At 34.6% G+C, this 18629-nt stretch overlaps 2 protein-coding genes across 4 annotated transcripts in view; both read right to left on the bottom strand.

Annotated features, from left to right (window-relative positions):
* The window catches only part of LOC138704569 (probable maltase), a 39759-nt gene extending 22501 nt beyond the window's left edge, over positions 1-17258 (bottom strand). The window contains exons 1-4 of the mRNA XM_069832611.1: positions 16603-17258; positions 7112-7291; positions 6853-7016; positions 4861-4986 (exon numbers count right to left, since the gene is read on the bottom strand). Coding sequence (XP_069688712.1) covers positions 4861-4986; positions 6853-7016; positions 7112-7291; positions 16603-17119 — 987 coding nt within the window. The 5' untranslated portion in view covers positions 17120-17258. The remainder of the gene's footprint in view (positions 1-4860; positions 4987-6852; positions 7017-7111; positions 7292-16602) is intronic.
* Positions 17259-17853: 595 nt separating this feature from the next.
* The window catches only part of LOC138704568 (maltase 2-like), a 116172-nt gene continuing 115396 nt past the window's right edge, over positions 17854-18629 (bottom strand). For all 3 annotated transcript variants that reach the window (XM_069832610.1, XM_069832609.1, XM_069832608.1), the window contains one exon: positions 17854-18034. In XM_069832610.1, the coding sequence (XP_069688711.1) occupies positions 17962-18034 (73 nt within the window). In that variant the 3' untranslated portion in view covers positions 17854-17961. The remainder of the gene's footprint in view (positions 18035-18629) is intronic.

Below are 18629 nucleotides of genomic sequence, written 5' to 3'. Positions count from 1 at the left end.
TGCATAGTCCCACGACATTCTATCTTTCTGTGGTATTTGTTTAGGACTAGAATGTATTACAATATTACGGTATGTGTTTAATGCCTTCAATTTCATTAGTTTTCTTCTGCGAAATAGTACGATTTTCCAATTCTAAGAAGAAAAACAAACAATGCAAGCAGAATTTCTTCTTGATACCATAGTACACTGCTGTTCCAACAGCATATTATCATCGTTGATTTTATGAAATCTTCTATACGACTTTACAGGAAATAATTTTTCAGGAGGGAAAAAAATTAATTAAAAATCAATGGGTCTACTATGAAGTAATTCGGTAGAAAATGTTGGTGAGTATGACGAACATAAATGACATAATCGAAAATCAGAGTAGGCCTATTGATTTTTAATTCATTTTTTCTTCCTCCTGAAAAATTATTTTCTGTAGTCATATAGGAGGTTTCATAAAATCAATGACGATATCTTATAGTACACTGGTTCCTCCTTTTCTAGCATCTCCTGCCACTACACTAAAAGAACCAAATCTGTACATCTTTGCTCTGCTATGTAACAATGTAACACAATAATTCTTCAACAAAAAAAAAAAAAAAAAAGAAGTATGGAGTGCAAAACCTATGACAAGAGGTTTTGGCAGGTATCATTACTACGCTTTCTAAAGACCTGCATTATTAAAGCTATGTAAAATTTATCTGATTTTGAAAGAAAATTATGTCAGAATTTTAAATTCTGTAAGTTTCTTCAGGAAATACAAACTTTTCATAGATTGAAAAGAATTTAATTTGCAATTTCAATTACAAGTATAACGGGCAAATTGTGCCAGAATCTTGTCTTTATGACTCCTTCACCCTTCAGTATCTAGTAGGATAGGAACCTAACGATCTTTTATTACAAATACTTTCAGTTTTCTCACAAACGAAATTGAAACAAGTCAGGAGATATTAAGCTGAAAAAATTATTTTCTATGTACAGTATTATGTAGTTTTGAAACACAGCATGTACAGTCTTAGAAAAAGTTGTCGCACAGCTACTTCATAAGTTCCAGAAAAAAGGCAGTGCACATGATAAGGCATACAACGAAACAAAACTAATTTTATTACCTCAACTAGTCTTTCTTTTGTAAACCAGGTCGTGTGTCCTCTGATCATACGCACTGCGTCCTTCCTGGGATTTATGAAGTATCTGTGTGACTAAACTTTTTTCTAAGACTGTACATAAGACATTATGTTTGCACTGCTTCAACATCTCAGTTCTTGCAATGTCAACCCTACTGACATTATTAGTCATTTGGAGCTGCAATTACGGACTAAAAATTAAAACAAATAAATAAAAAGTAAGAACTGTAGTTTTTTTGGTACAGCATTCTTTGAATTTCGTGAAAGCAAAATGTGTTCTGTAAGTTCATTGAAGGAAAATGTTATATTTTGAACAGAAATTAAAAACACAAATTCATTGTTATTGATTAAAACAGACACATGACAGCAACGTTTACATACATCATAATGAAATGAGACAAATGCAGCATAACCACAATCGCACTGTTTTCTATACAAAAAGTATAAAGGTTCACAAAAACATCTGTATGTTCTGATAAAAGAAGTGCAGTTATAATAAGTCTAAGTAAAGTCAATACTGAATTAGTGCCAATGCCCTTACCCAAGCATTATCTATGAAAAACAAACTTGAGATAGAGAGGGGCAACATAAGATAACCTAACAGAGATGCACTGCCTCACTTCTGTAACTACTGACCTGGACTACTTAAGTGGCAGCAAGACAAACGGTTTCACGACTAAAACCAATAGTAACACCTTTCACATCAAATGCACTATATAATTTTTAGTATTTGTTAAATGAAATTCTAAGGAAACCAACAAATATCTTCTCAGTACTTTATATTTTAGAACTTGAAATTATGTACCGAAATATTTATCTTGTCAACGGATAAAACATATAAAAAATGTCTCTGACTTCAATCACCTTTAGGAGCTTGTTCTTATGTTTATAATCAGAAAAAAAAAAAAAAACACAAATTCCCCAAAATTATATATACAGGGTGTTTAAAAAATACGGGGCATAATTTCAGCTATGTATTTCCCACATGTAGACAACCAAAATAATTCATTACAACATGTGTCCGGAAATGCTTCATTTCCGAGTTATGGCCTTCACAACATTGAAATTCACCGGAACGTTTTTCTTTCCGCAGGTCGTTGTCATTACAGAAGATGTTCAAAATGTCCACCTCCTGCTTGAATACAGACCTCACATCGATGTCTCACTGATCTGCGAACATGATCCCAAACTCCAGGAGTATTGCGTATATCCTCAGAACATGCCACAATTCGATTCCAAAGGGATTCCAAATCAGGCACCGGAGACAAATAAACCAATGATTTTAAATGGCCCCACAAGTAGAAATCGAGAGGGTTCAGATCAGGTGAGCGTGGAGGCCAAGCAATTGGGCCACCTCTACCTATCCATCGATCAGGAAACCTTCGATCCAAGTACCGGAGAGCTGTACGACTGAAGTGTGCAGGAGCGCCATCATGCAAGAAGTGAATGTGTTGACGATTGATCAGTGGAGTGTCTTCTAAAACATGAGGTATGGTGTTTTCCAGGAAGTTTGTGTACGCCTGCCCCATAAGTCTGTTTAGCCTACAAGTACATGGGTTCCAACTAATCAATCACCAATGTAACCGGCCCACATGTTGAGGGAGAACCGCACCTGGTGATGAGATGGAACAGTTGCACGTGGGTTTTCATACTCCCATACATGCTGATTATGGAAATTTGTTATGCCATCTCGTGTGAACTGTGCTTCATCTGTAAATAATACTAAGGCAGGAAAGTTCGGATTTACACCACACTGCTGCAAGAACCACTGACAGAACATAACTCGTGCAGGGTAATCTGCTGGTAACAGGGCCTGTACACGTTGCAAATGATAAGGATACAATAAAATTGATACTCTTTCAACAGTCTCCAGACAGTCGTATGAGGAACATTGACTTGCAACGTTACCCTTCGTGTGCTGATAGAAGGAGTCATGTTCACAGCCTCCAGAATCTCCTCCTGTACTTCTGGAGTTGTAGATCTTGGTCGTCCCCTTCCCAAACCAGGAGAGTTAAATTTTCCATACTCGCACAGACGGTAATGGAGACGTACAAATGTCTTCCGATCTGGACATTGTCGCTGTGGGTACCTCTCCTGGTACAAATGACGAGCCAGCGCAGCATTGCCGTCCGCCTTACCGTACATGAAGTGTATCTCTGCCAGCTCTTGATTTGAATACATGTCGCACAGTCTAACGCCTACACAACACTGAATGTAACCTTCGCCTCGGAATGAACTGTCAGAGTGCCCTCTTAATGTCTCCTTTGACGGCAACGACCTGCGGAAAGAAAAACGTTCCAGTGAATTTCAATGTTGTGAAGGCCATAACTTGGAAATAAAGCATTTCCGGACACATGTTGTCATGAACTATTTTGATTGTCTACATGTAGGAAATACATACCTGAAATTATGCCCCGTATTTTTGAAACACCCTATATAATAACATCATCTTCACGTAGCCACAGTTTGGCCCATTTCGGTCCCATATTAGAAGTCGAGAAGTCTCTTCAGTGGTCTCCCGGGGTCTAATTTTTTAGTAATCTAGGATATCTGTTGTGGGCATCCTGTTCCCATGTTGTATCCATTTTGACTTATAATTAAAAATTTGTTCACAGGCTGATGTCATTCTCAATTCTTCTAACATTTCTATATTTGTTTTGTAGTCATTCCATTTATAAATACTTAATTTCTGCCACAGTTATTCTTCATTTATCGTTTGCCTTGATTGTCCAGTTTTCACAATTGTACAGTAAAGTCGGAAGAGCCAATATGTTATACAATCTTATCCGGGTTTAGTTAAAGTTTGTTTTGACTTAAACACGTTGTTAATGACACCTGTTACCTTTATGAAATTGTTTAATTTATGGATTAATATCAAATACAGTTTCATGTGAAACAATATATGAAACTGAATTTGATATTAATAAATATAGATTATATAATATAAAAATAACAATTATTATTTTGTTTCATAATTTAATAAAAATAATGGTTATGTAAACCAAAAATAAGGAATACCTTTTAAAACTTCAAAGAAAAGATCCTTTAAAACTGTTAACGGCTTTATTAGTTCTGATTCTGAAGCAGAAGTTCATATGAAGAGGGCAGTGGAGAGGGAAGGGAAGAGAGGGAGAGAAAAAAGGGAAGAAAATGTAGAGCGAGGATGGGAAAGAGGAGGGGAAGGGAGAGGAGAGGAGAGAGAAATGGAAAGATAGGAAGTGAGAGACAGGGAGATGAAGGAAGGGGAGGAGAGGAGAAAGTAGAGAGAAAGGGAGAGAGACTGAAAGAGATAAGACAGCGAAACAAGACACAGTGAAAATGGAGTAAAGGGATGGCTAGAGAAACAAAGTAGAGGAGACAGATGAGGGGGTAAAGAGAGAAAGACAGACGAGATAAGCAGAGAAATTGACATATAAACAGAAAAGTAAATTAAGGAAATGTGAGGGAATGAGAAGGCAAGGGAAGGTAAAGAAGGGTGAGAAAGAGGCGTAGGGGAGAAAGAAAAAGAAATGAGAATGGGGAAGATAGACAAAACGGGACAGAAGAAATAAGTGGGTAAGAGTTAAGACTGGAGGAGGGAGAAAGAGGTAGAGGGAAAAGAAAATTGGCAGATTTTGTACTATGAACTTTCAACTACGGTGATAACATACGAAGCAATGTCTGATAACCAAGTATACGTACTTAAATGACGAAGTCCGACAAAGCTTATGTAACTATTACAAAACCAGAGATAAAACTATTAACTACCTACCTTAAATTCTTCAATGACTGACGGGTTTGTGAAATTGAGGTCAGGTTCATCTACACTGAACTGATGCAGATAGAATGCTTTCCTCACGTCACTCCATGTCCATGCAGAATCTCCAGTCACGCTTTTCTGTAGGGAAAGAAATTTCATTCACAGAACCTTCAGTTTTATTTAACTGGAACATATATGTGTAAAATTTATACTATGCGACCTCCAGATGTTTAATTCCGCTTTTCATCAGATATTTATATTCTATGTGCATATGGCCAGGGCCGTCGACAGGGAGGGGCAAGGGGGGCAAATGCATAGGGGCTCGTCAGCTTAAGCAAGCCTAAATTTTTGTTAAGAGCATTTGCGTAATTACTAATATTACAGTTTTAGTCACTTGCCGCCAATATAAGAAAATTTCTTACGAGTTTTGAATTTTACTATTACTGTACTGTATCGTGTATTTAGGCCTATGCCCTTTAAATACACCACCAATCTTCTTAATGTATCCAGCTGTTTGCTGACAACATAAAGTCCACTATAGTCCACTGTAAATACTATTACAAGGAATATGATTCTGGAATTCTGGAATTCGCTACCTGCTAGCATCAGGGACTGTCGAAATAAAATTGAATTCAAACGAAAACTTACTAGGCACTTGGTCAGTAATTGATTTCTTGTAAATAGTTTCTTTAATCTATCACAAAATATTTCAATATTGAGTAATTTCATCACTATACAATTTTGTTATTCTAGATTTAATTTGTAATTCAGTAAATATAAAATATTCTTTGTTTCTCTATGATAAATTATCTAGCTTTAATTATTCAGGTAATCTTTTCGTACTTTGATTTTGTTGTAATTGTAATTGTAAATTTAATACTAATTGTAATGTTATTTGTAATTGTAATTATAAATGTAATACTAATTGTAATTTTATTGTTCATATTGTAGTTGGAATCTCTGGTAGAGGGGCAGAGAAGGCCTCACGGCCTTATCTCTCCCAGGTTAAATAAATTAATACTAACGATTTAATAATGTTACTTTTTACATTGCTGAATGTAGATTTAGATCTAGATAATTGAAAAGTTTTTCACTGAAATTTATTACGTATCCCCAGCTAAGGGTTTCTGAATATGTATTTCGCAAAATGTTTTCTACGGAATGAAAACTGTATATTATATTTAAAAGTTTGTTAGTGCATCATTATTTATTCTGTGTAAATTTATTATATTCAGAACAATAGGTTAACTTAGTTATATACAATAGAAGTAATATAATATAGTTATATGAACACGTTTTAATGATTGAATAAAATTAATAAAATCGGTTAAAAACCATTAAAAAGTGTTCATATAACTGTATTATATTACTTCTATTGTATATAACTATCTCACTCATGAACACTGTTGCATCTGACCTAGCTTATGCAATTTAATAGGTTAACTTGTTTGAATGGGCCCTAATCACAAGAATGCATAGGGGCTCATAAATACTCTCGGCAGCCCTGCATATGGCTTTAGGTGCATTGCAATTAGTGTAGCTCTCTATTTCTGTCACTTCTCATATAACCAATCAGGCTCCCACTGCATGTATTTTATCAAAACTCAGATCTAGAAGTTATGCAGAAATGTATAAATCAAAAACAAATTTGGTTAAAATCAAACGTTTATCTTCATGTAGATTCATGACAACATTTACTAATATTTAAAATCTAATTATCATGTAATAAATTTCTTCAGATTTGTATTTAAAATCTTTTACCTCCATTTCCAGATGGCAAATTTGTGAACTTCTCCAAAAAGTTAATAGGACTAGTTGTGCATTACAGAATTTTGTAGCTTTGTATAGAAACAGAATAAATACGCTGCAGTTTGGACTTAGACTCTTTCAAGATCACGATTATGATTTATTTCCATGTTGTGTTTATACATTACCGAGTTCTAAAATTGAATTTCACGTACGATTATTTCAGACTGAAACACTTCATGAATAGAGAACACATACCCAGTTATTTGGAGGCTTTCGTTTTCCATCAGGATCAAAACTTCCAGAACCTGAGGACCAGACATAGTAATCCCTGTACTCAACTTCATTTTTCTCTGAACTAACAAACCACGGATGTTTCTTGCTGGTATGATTTGGTATGAAGCTCATCACGAGATGAAGACCTGTGAACACAAAAAAAAATATATATACAAAACTCCTCAACATTAAATTATTAAACGGGTGTAAACAAACAGTTTTCTACATTAGAAATGCTCACCTTTGTCCTTCATAGCTGACAACAAAGCATCGAATTCCGCAAGAGTTCCAAATTTAGGATCAACATCTTTGAAGTCCTCAACAGCTTCATCTGGTCCACCTTCAGAAAGCTTCAGTATTGGTGAGATTGCAACTCCCTTAATTCCTAGTCCACCGATATAATCAAGTTTGGATTGTAGACCTAGTGAAAAGACATTTTAAAATGCAGGATTCAATAAGAGGAAAAATTACAGTCACCTTACAACCGAAACTACAGTATATTAATCACTAGGGACCGGATTTTTATGTAATATCAAGATGTGAAATATGTACATATTTATGTAAGAAAAATAAGCTGATTATGTACCAAAATATGTAAAATCATGAAAATATTTAATATCAATATCTGGCAGGTATAGGATAGGTAAGACTCTCCAGTTGTGATTTTATAGAGCACCCGACTTTTTTACCGCACACTTGACACATTACTATTTTTCTATCTGTAGTGAAAGCTTCGTCCATTGCAATCCATGATTTTATTTTTGTTCTTAGGGTTGAAGATACAGGGGCCATTTTATTTAGTTAAAAGCAGTAGATAAACTCACTTGCACTTTATACTGTAAGTACTAAAACTAGAGAACTGAGTGATAAGAATTACAGTTTGTTCCTTTACTCCAGCTTCTTTTCAAAAGTCTGCTACTTTATTGCGCCTCATGTCAGACTTGACACGGGTTTTCCCTGGAAGGATTAGGAAGAGGGTGGGTAAGGTTGCAAATTACATGGGAACGGCTTATTAAGACGTGTGCAGAACAATTATAGTTCGAGACACAACATGTCATCCTCGTTTCACTCCACCGCATGAAGGCAACGCTACTTTCTGAGTGATTTTTACAATACAAGGTAGTTGTAGAGAAAGGTTGCCTTTTATTCACTTATATTTATAGTGAGTGGTATGGGGAACTAAGAATGTTATGTTTCGTCCCGAAATATATCCTTTCTTGGGTAGGTAAAAAGGCTTTTTAAATCTGTGTATTTCAAATTGTAAACTTCCACAGCAGAAGTTCTTTTTTTTTCCTTTTAGAGAAGTAAAAATGAATAAAACCCCTAAATATGTAGATTTATGTAATATCAAGCCATAATATGCAATGTGGGGTAAATATGTAAAAATATGTAGTATCAAATTTTAATACATTAATGGTAATTACAAGATTCGCAAAGATTTGTTATTTATATACGGTTAGGTTGAAAGGAATATAATATGTAATTACATAAAAATCCGGTCCCTATTAATCACCTATGTTCCTATATAAACTAAGCCATAACTATAAAGATGGCTAATTTGTAAAATAACAGACGGTTTTTTTCTTCATAAATATCAATAGCTGAAGAAGATTTTACCACAGTCTAGTATATACAGTCACGAAGCTCAATACGTAATAAATATGCATCCATAGATAGTTGCTAACCACTAAGATCGCTAATATCGCCTCATTACAGACAATGCAAAATAGTACTTGTATAGTCTATTGTTCCTAGCACCCTCACAACTCAAGCTTCGTTAGTGTATATATTAGACTGTGATTTTACTTAATTCATGAAAACAAGTTTTAAAGAAAATAAGACTTGCACACTTTTCATATTTTATTAATATTCGTATTTGTTTCTAAACCCCATGAATATTAAAATTGTTTATTTAGAAGAGTTTCAAACTATACTTCTTCCATGTAAATGATTTTAAACACTGCATCTGTTTGCTTGTTGTCTTTGATTTAAGCATATTGGTTTGAATGCATAAGTGTAATTAAAATAGGCCTACAAAAGTACTGGACTCTTACATTTACAGAATAGCACTTTATTATGTAACACACTGTAAGTCTTTGCTCTGTTTGGGATGTTTCACACTCTTCTTATGTGCAGGACTTTTAAAACTAGTGTCACCACAAGTACTGGTATCAAATATCCCACAACATTTTCTATGAAGTTTTAAATTGTATGTACGCATGCCTACTCTCAATAAGAGAAGAGGGAATTTTTCTTTTTAAATTTCGTTTTCAGAAACGTTTCCTAAAAAGAGCAATTGAAAATTAACTTCGGAGCTTCTGTAACTTGTATGATTTTTTTTAAGAACTTGTCCCCGTCATATGTTCTACAGAGTGAGTCGATAGTCTGCAAATATAGGATATGTTCGATGCGTCACCCACCCTGTTCAATGTACAATTGCACACTGTTTTTGCCAGTTTAATTTTACGACGCTTTATCAACTGTTATGATTATCTAGCATCTGAGTGAGATAAATGTGATAAAGCCAGTACCGAGAGTTACCCGGCATTTGCTCTTATTGGGTTGAGGGAAAACCCTGAAAAAACTTCAACCGGTTAACTTTTCCAACCAGAATTTGAACCCGGACCTGCTCGTTTCATGGTCAGACATGCTAACAGTCCACAGCGGTGGACTAGTAGTTATTATCTATTACAAAGGAAGATACTTTTCTTTAAATTGCAATTAAAATTTTCTTCAGCCACCAGTGTAGCTCAGTCGGTGGAGGTGCTTGCCTTCTGACCCGGAATTATGCTCAGGCATGGGTTAGATTTCCGCTTGGGCTGATTACCCGGTTAGTTTTTTTTCCGAGGTTTTCTCCAACTGTAAGTCGAATGTCGGGTAATCTATGGTAAATCTTCGGCATAATCTCACCAAATACCATAACACTATTAGGTACCTATCCCATTAATAGGGATACCTAATAGTTGATACAGCGTCGTTAAACAACTAAAAAAACTGCTTTATTAATACAAATGTATGTGTTCATTTGTTCGCATCTACATCATGTTAACAGCAAGTGCATGTAAATTACGTAGAGTATCGTGTAAGTAGGATAAAAAGTTAAAACTAACCCTAAGTCTGGAAACTGGAAATGCACTGTAAAGTGGGGGCAAATTTGATAAAAACAAAAGAGTGAAAATAAAATAAACCATAACATCACCCCCATTTATGACTTAAAATAATAAAGAATATCGGTACTTTAATTGAGAAAAAATGATTAACTTTAAAAACATGCTCTGTGCATCTCTATGATATAGTTTAAATTCTTTGTCTTTATGACCAAGTTTATCTCAATTTACAGTATGGAAAAATCATTTCAAAGCAAATAGAGAGGGAGTAGGTACGTCAAGTGATACACCGTAACCTATAAGGTCTTCCATAAAAAATCTTGCCCCCCCCTCCTCCAAGCAAAAATTCAAATGACACCTCTGTTTAAGCCCTATCTAATCTTTGTTAATTTCCTCTGCTTTCACTTTTGCTACAGACTATACTCAGAATGCTATGTTTGACATTTCAATCTCGTTGTGCACGCATGCATGACAACTCTAATACACAACGTTCTGTGTAGCAGCATTTTACACCAGATCTAACAATGTGGGAGAAAGTTTTACAAAAAAACGACTGTGAAAAACGTCAAGGACTTTAGAGTCTTAGAGACAACATTATCCATCGTTTTATCATACACTGTCCTTATGTCACAAGAGACAATAATCATTTTACAGGACCATGTACTCACATTTATATAACCTAAAAATAATATCCAATTAGTCACGGTTAACACTTCCCAAGACGACATTAATAGCAGGGGGAACTTCAGAGTACATGAACAGAGACATAAAACTGTCAAGGAGAGTAAGGCCGTGTCTCAAAGCTACATTTTCATCTGAAGTGAACTAGATTGTTGACTAAATAGCCGGATGTGACATCAGAAGTTACGATCCAAAGCTACGTAGTGAACAGCAATCAAGTCCGTAGTAGCTAGTAAACGAAAATGCTTCCTTGATTGTTGACTTGTATACTAAACAAAAATGGATACCTCATTAACAATTGGGGTTATGAAACCCGATGATGCTTTGGAAATAAAATGTGAGTCCAATGTAGAATAACACGTTAACTTGGAACATGGACATTGTTGGTATTTGCATTACATTTTTTTAATATTGTAATATTTCAGGCTCTTACCTTTTTCACATTTATTTCGATTGCTGACAGCCAAACGTAATTTTCATAAATACCTTTTGAACATCTTTTACAATTCTACATCTTTCTACGTTTCTTTTCTAACGTCTCACGAAATTACCATTCAGCTCATAAACCTGAGACTTAAGTTTCATGAACTGTTTACTGGAAAACTGTTTATAAACAAAGAATTCGAATTTCCAAAAAATAACAGCTGATAACTCGTAATTAAACTGCATTAGAACACTGCCTTCTTAATTTAGTGCTATACCGTAATTTCATGGCTGTGAGAAAAATAGTCTATGAAGAAGGCCATGATTCCAGCATACATGTTCAAAGCTCTCTAGTGTGTAGTTTATAAGCCAGCTAGTTCCTAGTTATTAGCATGTAGTATAGACTTGAGCTTTGAAACACGGCCTAAGGCATTCTCGCTTATGACCTCTACTCACGCCCAATAAAGCTTGAACACATTCAATGTTACAGAATTTTAATGGTAGGTACACCTACAACATTTGGGGCACAAAATAGGAAACGGCAAACTTCATATGTATTTTGCACCTACTGCGATGATGAAAATGGCTTACTCAGGCCGTGTCTCAAAGCTACATTTTCAGCTGAAACGAACTAGATTGTTGACTAAATAGCCGGATGTGACAACAGAAGTTACGATCCAAAGCTACGTAGTGAATAGCAATCAAGTCCGTAGTAGCTATTATAGTAAACGAAAATGCTTGCTTGTTTGTTGACTTGTATACCAAACAATCATGGATACCTCATTAACATTGGGGGTTATGAAATCTAACGATGCTTTGAAAATAAAATGTGAGTTCAATGTAGAATAACACATTAACTTGGAACACTGCCATTGTTGGTATCTGCGTTACATTTTTTTTAATATTGTAATATTTCAGGCCCTTACTTTTCCACATTTATTTCGATTGTTGATAGCCAAACATAATTTTCATAGATATGTTTTGAACATCTTTTACAATTCTACATCTTTCCAAGTTTCTTTTCTAGTGTCTCAGGAAATTACCATTCAGTTCATAAACATGAGAATTAAATTTCTTGAACTGTTTACTGGAAAACTGTTTATAAACAAAAAGTTCGAATTTTCAAAAAATATCAGCTGATAACTCGTAATTAAACTGCATTAGGACACTGCCTTCTTAATTTAGTACTATACCGTAATTTCATGGCTTTGAGAAAAATAGTCTATGAAGAAGGCCATGATTCAAGCATACATGTTCAAAGCTAGTGTGTAGTTTACAAGTCAGCTAGTTGCTAGTTATTAGCATGTAGTATATACGTATGAGCTTTGAGACACGGCCATATTACAGTGATACAACACAGCTGCTATATACAGTAATGTATTTAAGATACAAATTAATACAAATATAACTAAATGTATGACTGTTTTGGAACAAGTACCTAATTTCTCACGCCTTCTATTCTGTAAGTGAATTCATGACATTCAATAACACTTAATGAAATTGATACTAAAACTATGTGTTGTAGGCTACTAGTAGACTATATTGTAAATCTCGTCTGTATATATATATATTTCATCTAGACTGTGACTATAAATTAAGACTTTATAATAGTATTAAGTTTTTTGACTTGTTCCATATTCTAGCTGTAAAGCAATGTATGAATTAATACAAATATAACTAAATGTATGACTGTTTTGGAACAAGTACCTAATTTCTCACGCCTTCTATTCTGTAAGTGAATTCATGACATTCAATAACACTTAATGAAATTGATACTAAAACTATGTGTTGTAGGCTACTAGTAGACTATATTGTAAATCTCGTCTGTATATATATATTTCATCTAGACTGTGACTATAAATTAAGACTTTATAATAGTATTAAGTTTTTTGACTTGTTCCATATTCTAGCTGTAAAGCAATGTATGAATATCATGGAATGTTAATAAATACAATACAATACAATACACTAAGATACAAATTGGAAGTGGAAGAAAAAATAATCTAACATATCAGAATTTAATCATTTAGGAGTTCAAATAACAAATAAGAATTTAAAACAAGAAGTAAACAAACAAACTGATAAAGAAGAGCAAATCTCAGGATGCATGAAGGATCTCATACAGCGTAACGAACATCTGACAGTAGCAAGTTAAGTTCATATTTAAAAAGCATCACTTCAGCCAATTGTATCTATGCATTCAGCAGAGACCAGAACAAATACACAAAAAAAAAAACTAAAGAAATGGTAAGCTCTTGTGAAATGAACGTTATTTGACAGAATACACAATACAGAAACTGACATTACACTCCTGTAGGCTACTTAATGGAAGTGATAAAGTATAATATTAAGGTAAATAATATTAATATCTGTAAAGAAACTCATACACACAATACATGGGTAAAAACATGTTCTTCGCAATAAACATCATAACCTGGAACTTTACACAATTTCAAACCATTTGAGACAGAAGGTAAAATCTTCAACAAATTCCAAGACGGAATTGAACATTATAGGCTACAAAACAAGATCTTTAATAATAAAGTGAAATATCCCTTGATAAGTGTATACTATTCAATAAAAGAATTCATGGATGACGGTTTTTCTTTTTATAACTGAAGACAATATGTCTAATTGTTATTGTAATCTATTATGCATGTGGGTCTATATGAGTTTTCAGGCTTTCACGGTGACTGATTAGAATTAGGCTTTTGGGTAATCCACTGTGTCCTGGAACTTTACATTTCCAACATTTCGAAACTACATACAGGTTCTATCATCAGGGTAAAAGGTACGACCAGAGAGGTAGGTTGCTCTGTTGGACTTGTTAAGCCAGGCTAATCCGGATGCTGGAACTTGTATGTAGTTCTGAAACGTTGGATATGTCAGGTTTCAGGACACTGTGGAATACTCAAAAGCCTAATTCTAATAGGTATTAATGTAATATGTAGTATTTATTATTTTTATATAGAGGATTTCACGATAAGAAAAAAGCATTGGGCATATGAAGCTATTCCATCAAATGACCAGTTTCCATAGAAACGCCTACCTACTACATAGCTTGTACAATGCATTAGGCAAGGCCTATAAAACCAATGCCAAACTTAGGTAGATTTATATCTTACAGCCTTACATTATTATGTATTAATATTACAGTACTGTATAATATGTTAAGTTGACTTGTCCTTACAGATCAATCTATAGGATCAATAAAATATTATATTATTATTATTATTATTATTATTATTATTATTATACATTATATTACTAAATTAGTTAGGGCAGAAAGAAATGTTAGAAGGGACACAGTAAAATATGAGGAAAAATAAACTATCAAGGAGAGTTGAAATGATCTGCCCTCAGACGGAAAAAGAGAAGAGAAATGCCACCTAAATGATGGGTGGTGAGTGGGTGATCATCAGCAGACGAAGAGGTTTTAATTTGGAAACAAACAGGATGCACATCTTACAAAAAAAGAAGAGAAGAAAAAGAAGAATAGGTTGCTGAACATGTTATAGGCCTAATATTGTTTTCTGAATGTCAGCTACATATTTGACGTGGGTATAGGTCTACCTATTAAATGGTTAAATGGGTAATTTCCTAGAAGACGGGCAAAATCCAACATGGCTGACGAAAACTACCAAAACGTTCTGCCAACTATGAAATTCAAATGTCACCAGACATCACAAAATCAAAGATGGAAAATCAAACATATATTCATATTTTTAAAGAAGAACAAGCCCTTCAAAAAACGGAAATATGTTTAATTTTTCATCTTTGATTTTTATGCTGTTTGGTGGGATTCGAACTTCGTAGTTGGTAGTACTTTTCTGGCAGTTTTCGTCCTCACTTTACCCCCACAAATCACTAAAACACAAAACAAAACAATAATTTATCACCTCATCAAACAAAATTCAATCCTCATTGACGTCTTCAATGACAACCACTTACTTCACTTCCATTATGACACAGGCTTTAAGGCTATCTAAACTTAAACCATGCAGCCAACAAAGAACTAAACCAACACTTTGTCGTACAGTCAAGTTCACATAAATAACCATGTATTGACACAAAATGAAATTCTCTTTGAACTCTTATTACACCTTAACTTGCACGGAAAATTCAGTAAATAATTCCTTGGAACCATAAGAACAGTTTTCTCTTCAACAATCGACACAATTCTTATTCACCAGCGAAAGAATAAACCAAAATCGACACAAAATTTAGTACTCTGTTCTATATTCACACATCTTTCACAGATATCATAAAATGACAAACTTTCAATAACTTTGGCCATCAAACACAATATAATACCACTCACGTCAAACAACCAAGAACAACTTACTGACGTCATTATCCATTCAAAATTAACGAAAATTCTAGAACAAATGATGATAATCAAATTGAAGGAAAATCACAAAATAACAAACTCCCAATAGCTTTAGCCATCAAAACAGTATAACACCACTCACGTCAAACAACCAAGAACAACTGACAACGTCATTACCCATTCAAAATTAACAAAAATTCAAGAACAAATGACAACTATAACCAATCAAATTGAAACAACATCACGGCGACACCTCGTATAAAAACCTAGAACTAACAAATAAAAGTCACTAAAAAATCACTAACATTTAACTCTAAAGTAAAAAAGTTGGTAATACTTAATACATCCAACTAGGTGCCCGTCTTCTATGAATTTACCGTTAAATGTAACAAAATGTTCAGTAAATTTATTTTATTGGGTTATTTTACGACGCTGTATCAACATCTAGGTTATTTAGCGTCTGAATGATATGAATGTTCAGTAAAATAACTACCGTATTTGCATCGCTGTTCGGGGGGGGGGGGGGAATCAGCAATTGACTGCAAAACGTTCTCTCGTCAAAAACTGTGAACACCTTTCCAATACATAGGCTACGCTTGTCTCGTGTTATCAGATATTGATGATCAAATAAAAATTTCAGCAACTAAACAATGACGTAATCTCAGACTTCACTCAATCACTCTTCCGTAGTTGGTTGGCAAGTAGGCCTTCGCATAACTAGTTCTGTACTAGAAGACCTCACAAGCAACCGATAACAATATTGAAGGAAATGTTAACCCAAAACTGTTTTCAAAAAATTGAACTTCATTCGAGTGGGGGGGGGGGGAGAGATACCGAATAAACACAGGTTAAGGTCAGAAGTCTATCAGTATGGCTTTTATAAACATTCAACAGTAACATAATAGGCCCTATTATTTTGAATTACCAGTCTTGATTAGCCTCCAGATTACTAGGCCTACTGTATACCACAGTGATGAGGTTAGTTTCGTATCGATTTAACTATGCTGTAAATTTATTTACAATTATTACATGGCTCTTTTTTCTGTACTTATATAATGTGCTCTTATCGGAACATGCAAGAACGACTCGGGCAGACTCAGGTAAATTATCGTGGATTCTATAGATGATTTCATTAAGAGTTTAGATACCGTATAGTTTAAACATGCAAAAGAATACGTGTTAACGACTTACCTTTCAAATCGCCGCGTCCGTCTTGCTTTTCCCCACCATCCTTGAAAGCTGGCACGAACACCTGGTACAACGGACTTTGTTCCCACCATTTCAATGGGGCAGGAGCTGCACATTTTGGGGCCATTACAATGATAGCAATCGCACCTGCCAGCATTGCAGCCCAAAGCAGCCAGAAAAATATAAAGAGAAACCACCTCAATCGAACCCAAAATGGATCATTTGCGAATTTCATTAGCTCCTCTTTGCCCATTCCCGCAAATGCTAATTTCATATTTTCAATATCAATTTTCGCATCTCCATTTTGAGAATCCACAGAGATAAACTTGACTTCAGACGCGTCTTTGTTGGTTTTTAAAGCTCCATCTTCCGCAACCAATTTTTCCTCTGCCCCATCATCAGGTTCCCCATTTTCCTTTAACATTGTGGAGTTTTCTGGCAGGTGGTCGCCGCTTTGCTTTTCTACCAACTGTATATTACCGTCAGCCATATCTTTCGAATTTTCTTTATCACCTTCCATTGTGAACTATCTTGAGTTAATCTTATCACAATCTCTTTTTACGAACTTTAAGTAACACACCTCCACTCAGCTCCCTACACTACTTTACCTTCGCTGTACGGCCGCGGAGCGAGTGAAAGAATCTGGATGACGAAATACCCTCTTGGGCGTGTGCGAGGCTGACGTTCAGTGCTGCCAACTGTAGTTTGCAACAGCCATTAATAATGCAAATGCCGGTGAAAAGTTTGTGTGAAAGAAATGGATAATTTAATAATGAGTTTAATCCATATCACAATAGTTGATATAAAGTGAAATTTTAAAATGTGTTACTACAAATGATATCATGAAATAACTACAAATTATTGGCTAAACTTTATAATGTCCATTTTGTCATTATGGTAGCATTGGATCCTTTAATCGCGTGTTGCGTTTAGCCAATTGTGGTAAATGGTTGGTTGATTATTATGGAATTATTACTCTCAGTTATCAGAAGCGTTGAGCGAAATGTCACAGCTATGACCCTTTGTAACTATCTTTAAAAAAACTGCTTCATATTATCAAGTCAGGAAGAAGGATGATGCAATCTGCGTCTACTTAGCGTGAAGTACGCTACTATTGATCTGCGGATTGCCAGCCAGAATAAAGAATGCAGTATTCTGTTAACATTTCATTTGCATAGAGGCAGGGTAGGATACAGGGAAGGATTTCTGGTAAAAGTTATCGAATTTAACGAAGCACAAATAAAAATATCAGGATATGAATAAAAACTCTTTATTAAAACAATAAATAAAAACATTTATAACACACATTACACGAAAAATATAAACCGTTGTATTATTGCAAAGTGTACATAACACATTTTCTCAGTCTTTGATCTCTGGCATGTATGAAAGGACAATACCTTCTCTTGCGTCTAGCGAAACAGAATTTATAGACCTGCAACAAAATCAAGAAAAATCGAATGAAAATAAGACCAGGAGGAATATTAACACAATAATAACATGACAATGAGAAGTGGGTGACGTAACAAATCTTATTAATACTGATTAAAATCTAAAGCTATTGATTGTAAAGTAATTCATCTGATTATTAGGTAACAGATAAACCGACTGACCTTATCTAGAATTTATTTACGTATGGGCGAATCCAGACATAAATGACAATCGGGAGGAAATTAAATGTAGAATAAATATGGGAAATGCCTGTTATTATTCGGTTGAGAAGCTTTTGTTATCTAGTCTGCTGTCAAAATATCTGAAAGTTAGAATTTATAAAACAGTTATATTACCGGTTGTTCTGTATGGTTGTGAAACTTGGACTCTCACTTTGAGAGAGGAACAGAGGTTAAGGGTGTTTGAGAATAAGGTTCTTAGGAAAATATTTGGGGCTAAGAGGGATGAAGTTACAGGAGAATGGAGAAAATTACACAACGCAGAACTGCATGTATTGTATTCTTCACCTAATATAATTAGGAACATTAAATCCAGACGTTTGAGATGGGCAGGGCATGTACTGTAGCATGTATGGTCGA

This window comes from Periplaneta americana, chromosome 8, assembly GCF_040183065.1.
Source record: "Periplaneta americana isolate PAMFEO1 chromosome 8, P.americana_PAMFEO1_priV1, whole genome shotgun sequence".
Taxonomy (NCBI): Eukaryota; Metazoa; Arthropoda; class Insecta; order Blattodea; family Blattidae; genus Periplaneta; species Periplaneta americana.
The sequence above is the reverse complement of the archived record's forward strand: the minus strand, read 5'-3'. Positions and strand labels throughout refer to the sequence as shown.